The sequence below is a fragment of the Canis lupus genome, chromosome 9, assembly GCF_048164855.1.
Source record: "Canis lupus baileyi chromosome 9, mCanLup2.hap1, whole genome shotgun sequence".
Classification (NCBI taxonomy): domain Eukaryota; kingdom Metazoa; phylum Chordata; class Mammalia; order Carnivora; family Canidae; genus Canis; species Canis lupus.
In genome coordinates this window covers 15,482,667-15,487,225 of record NC_132846.1, presented here as the reverse complement: position 1 = coordinate 15,487,225, position 4,559 = coordinate 15,482,667, and the positions used below count along the sequence as shown (strand labels likewise).

The following is a 4,559-nucleotide window of genomic DNA, read 5'->3' as shown; positions in this document are numbered from 1 at the left end:
TCTCTGTTCTGATGCAGTCATAGAAAGCAAAAGAAATCTGTTTTAATAATCAATTTTAAGTATTTTGAATATGAACTAAACTTGATACCAAGTAATGTTTTAGTCCAGCCGACCTGGTCTCTTACAAATGAATTAATGTCTCTACTGTATTAGAAATTAAAGTCCTTAGTGATTTCTCAAGTATTTGCTCTTTGAGCTGTATTTTAACTTAAGAGCAGACAGGGGTAATTATTTTTATGTGGTTGAATTTTACATCACATTTCTTGTCAGAAACTACTGAAAACCCTTCATATGATACTGTTATCTACAAATTATCATGGTTACCTTAATAACAATTCATTTGATAAGAGTGTACTGACAATACTCTGATAGCAACACAAACTATTTTTAGCTGCCATCAGTGACTAGATAATTGTCTTCCTGTTTATATCAATTCCTGGTTGAATGCAAGTTGTGAATGTGGGATCTCTGGAAGCACCCATCAGATGGAAAATTGCCAACAAAGAACAAACCTCAGGAGAGAGAGCTTTAGGGAATTTTGAAATACCATGAAATAGATATGATAAGAGGAAATTCAAGATTTTTCTCAAGATTTACTGCATTTACTCATTGGTATTCTCCTGTATTTTTTCATTTCACTGTTTTCTATGGCTTTCTTTAGATCTCTAAATGGAAGTCCCTTTGCTTCTATAGAATATATCTTCAAGCAGACTACTTGTCACCGGCTGGGACAAAGCAAGGAAAAGCTGGTCTTCTCATCTTTCTTTCCCCACCCAGGTGCCTCTTACTCATCCCTTCCTGCCTCCTGTAGGACTGCTGGACTATCAGATGCTTCATTCCCCACTATCGCTCACACTCCCATGTAATTCTCACCTAGGATTGTCAGATGTAGCAAATAAAAATACAGAGTGACCTGTTAAATGTGAATTTCAGATAGCTCATACTTTTAGTGTAAGTCTGTCCCTGCAATACTTGAGATATATTTTTACTTAAAAAAAAATGTTATTTATCTGGAATTCAAATTTAACTTGTAGTCCCGTTTTACCTGGAGACACTCCTCTCAACGCTGTGGGTTACCAGGGGCCCTAATAGCTGCCTGGTCCCTCTTATTGAGAACTCTATCTGCTTAGGTCCCAGCCTGAAAGAATACCTAAATCTAAGTTCATTTCATCATAGTTGTCTTTGTTCCTGTACTCTGTCATTCCCACAAGGGCTCCCTTAGATGTTTTTCACTCTAAGAATTCCAAATTACTGAAGGATGGCCAAAATACCAGATCTGAACTTTGCCCTCAATTACCCTGATAATATTAATTTTTAGCAAATGAATATAAAACTCACCATGATGGACCAGAATTCAGGTGCCCACATAACACACTCTTTCCATTCCTGCTTTATTTTTTTTAAGATTTTATTTATTTATTCATGAGAGACACACAGAGAGAGGCAGAGACGTAGACAGAGGGAGAAGCAGGCTCCATGCAGGGAACCCGACGTGGGACCCGACCCGGAACTCGAGGATCACGCCCTGGGCCGAAGGCAGGCGCTAAACCACTGAACCACCCAGGGATGCCCCAGAGCACGACTTTTTATTTATTTATTTATTTATTTATAAGATTTATTTATTTATTTATGATAGACATTGAGAGAGAGAGGCAGAGACCCTGGAGGAGGGAGAAGCAGGCTCCATGCGGGGAGTCCCACGCGGGACTAGATCCGGGGACTCCAGGGCCGCGCCCCGGGCCAAAGGCAGGCGCCAAACCGCTGAGCCACCCAGGGATCCCCCTGAGTACGACTTTTAAAAGAATTCCTCTTCTCACTGTCTTGGACCTTGCTTGACAGGTAGTTTTTTTCTTCCACTCAGGTGATCAGAATACAAAAGGGCAGTCTATGTGTTTGGGGTAAGCCGCCTTCCTTCAGAAGATCTCTGCATTCCCCAGGGTCCTGTGTCACTGTGATTTACCTAAGCAGCCCTAGATTTCCCCAACTCCTGGACAAAGAACAGATGTACTTCAATTCCTGTCAAGTAGAAATTGGTATTTTATTTAATTCTAATTTTTTAGTTATCTCTACACCCAATGTGGGGCTTGAACTCACAACCCTGAGATTTAGTCTCATGTTCTTCTGACTGAGCCAGCCAGTTGTCCCAGGGTTTTATGTATCTATGCATTTATTTGAGAGAAAGAGCATGAATGGAAGGGGCAGAGGAAGAGGAAGAGAGAATCTTCAAGCAGACTCCTTGATGCAGGGCTCCATTCCACCACCTAGGAGATCATGACCTGAGCCAAAACCAGGAGCCAGACGTTCAACTGACCAAGCCACCCAGGCACCCCTAAATAATTATCTTTTTGATGTTAACATTTTTGGATACGTTGTTATAAATGCATCTATTTTAAAGTGTTTAGTGTGATAAATTTTGACTAATATACACATACACCTAAGTTGGCATCACCCATATCAATACATAGAACTTTCTATCACCCTCCAGAAAGTTCTCTTGTGCCCTTGCCTCAGGCACTACTATTGTGATTTTTATTATCATAGATTGACTTGGCCTATTCTTGAATATTAAATCATACAGTATGTACAAATAAGTAAAGAACATTAAGTATTGGAACATGAATATTTCCAGCTAAAATTAAGGTCCAGTGAGGTGTAAGTTGGCTGGAAGGCAGGTAAAACAGAGGCAAATATGAAAAGTTAATCACTTTGTTAAACTAAGTCAAACTTGATTAAATGGAAAAAAAATTGTATCCTTCAAAAAGCCCTCATATACTAAGGGATGGAATTAATAGTGTTCATAAAATTTTGAATCAATCTGAATAAAGGCATTGTAGAATGAAGAACAAATGACCAGAGGCTAAAGAGAATGCACTGCTCCTTTCTCTTCAACCCAAATCATTGGGTGGTTAAGTAAAAGTAGCTAATAGCTTTTTTTTAAATTTTAAATTTTAAATTTTTTTATTTATTATTTTTAGAGTAATTATTTTTAAGATTTTATTTATTATTCATGAGAGACACAGAAAGAGAGGCAGAGACACAGGCAGAGGGAGGAGAAGCAGGCTCCATGCAAGGAGCCCGATGTGGGACTCAATCCCAGGAATCCAGGATCACATCCTGAGCCAAAGGCAGATGCTCAACCGCTGAGCCACCCAGGCATTCCAGCTTTTTTTCTTGTTTTTTAAAGATTTTATCTATTTATTCATGAAAGACAGAGAGAGTGAGAGAGAGGCAGAGCCATAGGCAGAGGGAGAAGCAGGCTCCATGCAGGGAGCCTGATGTGAGACTCAATCCCAGAACTCCAGGATCACGCCCTGAACTGAAGACAGATGTTCAACTGCTGAACCACCCAGGCATCCTCTAAGAAGCTTCTGATATCTTGGCCCATTTATCAGAGGTCATTAAGTGATTTAGTGTGAGTGGGAGATAATCTTTACAGGATGAGAAGATACCGGAAATGGGAGAAGGCGTTTAGATACAACATGAGCGGCCTAGGCCTAGATGCATTGGTTCCACTATTGCAGGACCTGAAAGGTGAGGTCAGGAGTAGCAAAATGGATATCAGAGCACTTATTGCCCAAGTAAGTGGGATATCTGGCCCAACAGGAGAAACAGGCTTCATTCTACCTTGAGTTCCCCAACTCTGGGTAAGTCTCCGGAAACAAATGCAACTTGTTATGAAAAGATTTTATATTTTATTTAATTTAAAAAAATCAATTTGTTGACATGCAAACCAACTGGACCAAACAGGACAAACTTGATCACACAGGAGCAATGCTCTAAACAAGCATTGACTGAAGAGCTCTGATGCCAACCAGAAGGGCCCCCAAACACAAGTTTGGCATGGGGCAGAGTAGAATCCTTATGTCTTTCGGTGAAGACAAAGCCATTTGGTTGGCACTTCATAGGAATATCTTTCCACCATGTCGTCATCATATGGTATGTGCCATGAGTCTCCAGTTGTTTGCACCACTGTGTCATAACTGGGAATATTCTGTTGAATTAAAAAGGGAACCAAACATTGAGAACACTAAGGGGTTACCTGGCCATTTCCCTTTCTTTTCTGACAACTTCTCAGTTTGCTTCAGGAGTATTCTCTTTGACTTAATGAATTTTCAAAGAGCAGCTAGCTCTGTGAAGATAAACCCTAGTATTAGGGGTTCCTTTTTTTGGGGGGGGGGTTTCATTTTTAAGGTTAAACGCTCTCTATAGGAACATCACATTTATAGGCTATAGTATCCCTTTTCTTGCCTTTATCAGTGAGACAAAAATTTCATATATATATAAAAGTAGAGAAATAGTAAAATGAACTCCCAGCCACCCCCCCCAGCTTCAACCATTATCAACACGTGGCTAATTTTGTTTCATCCATACCACCCCTCAAGATTATTGTGAAACAAATCTCAGACATTATATTACTTCTGTAATATTCAGTATGTACCCTTAATTTTTTTTTTTCATTTATTTATGATAGTCACACAGAGAGAGAGAGAGAGGCAGAGACATAGGCAGAGGGAGAAGCAGGCTCCATGCACCGGGAGCCTGATGTGGGATTCGATCCC

General features: G+C 40.1%; 1 protein-coding gene and 1 long non-coding RNA gene across 6 annotated transcripts in view; one reads left to right on the top strand and one right to left on the bottom strand.

The window, feature by feature from the left end:
• LOC140639824 (uncharacterized) overlaps positions 1-4,559 on the top strand; it is a 75,359-nt gene that overhangs the window by 12,911 nt on the left and 57,889 nt on the right. For 2 of the 4 annotated variants that reach the window (XR_012036469.1, XR_012036472.1), the window contains one exon: positions 1,862-2,850. The exons of 1 other annotated variant lie outside the window; for it this stretch is intronic. This is a non-coding gene — a long non-coding RNA (uncharacterized lncRNA). Of the gene's footprint in view, positions 1-1,861; positions 2,851-4,559 lie in introns of those variants that run through there. One more of the 4 variants, XR_012036470.1, reaches the window with a different exon arrangement.
• PRORP (protein only RNase P catalytic subunit) overlaps positions 3,670-4,559 on the bottom strand; it is a 121,413-nt gene continuing 120,523 nt past the window's right edge. For both annotated transcript variants that reach the window (XM_072838246.1, XM_072838247.1), the window contains exon 8: positions 3,670-3,991. In XM_072838246.1, the coding sequence (XP_072694347.1) occupies positions 3,860-3,991 (132 nt within the window). In that variant the 3' untranslated portion in view covers positions 3,670-3,859. The remainder of the gene's footprint in view (positions 3,992-4,559) is intronic.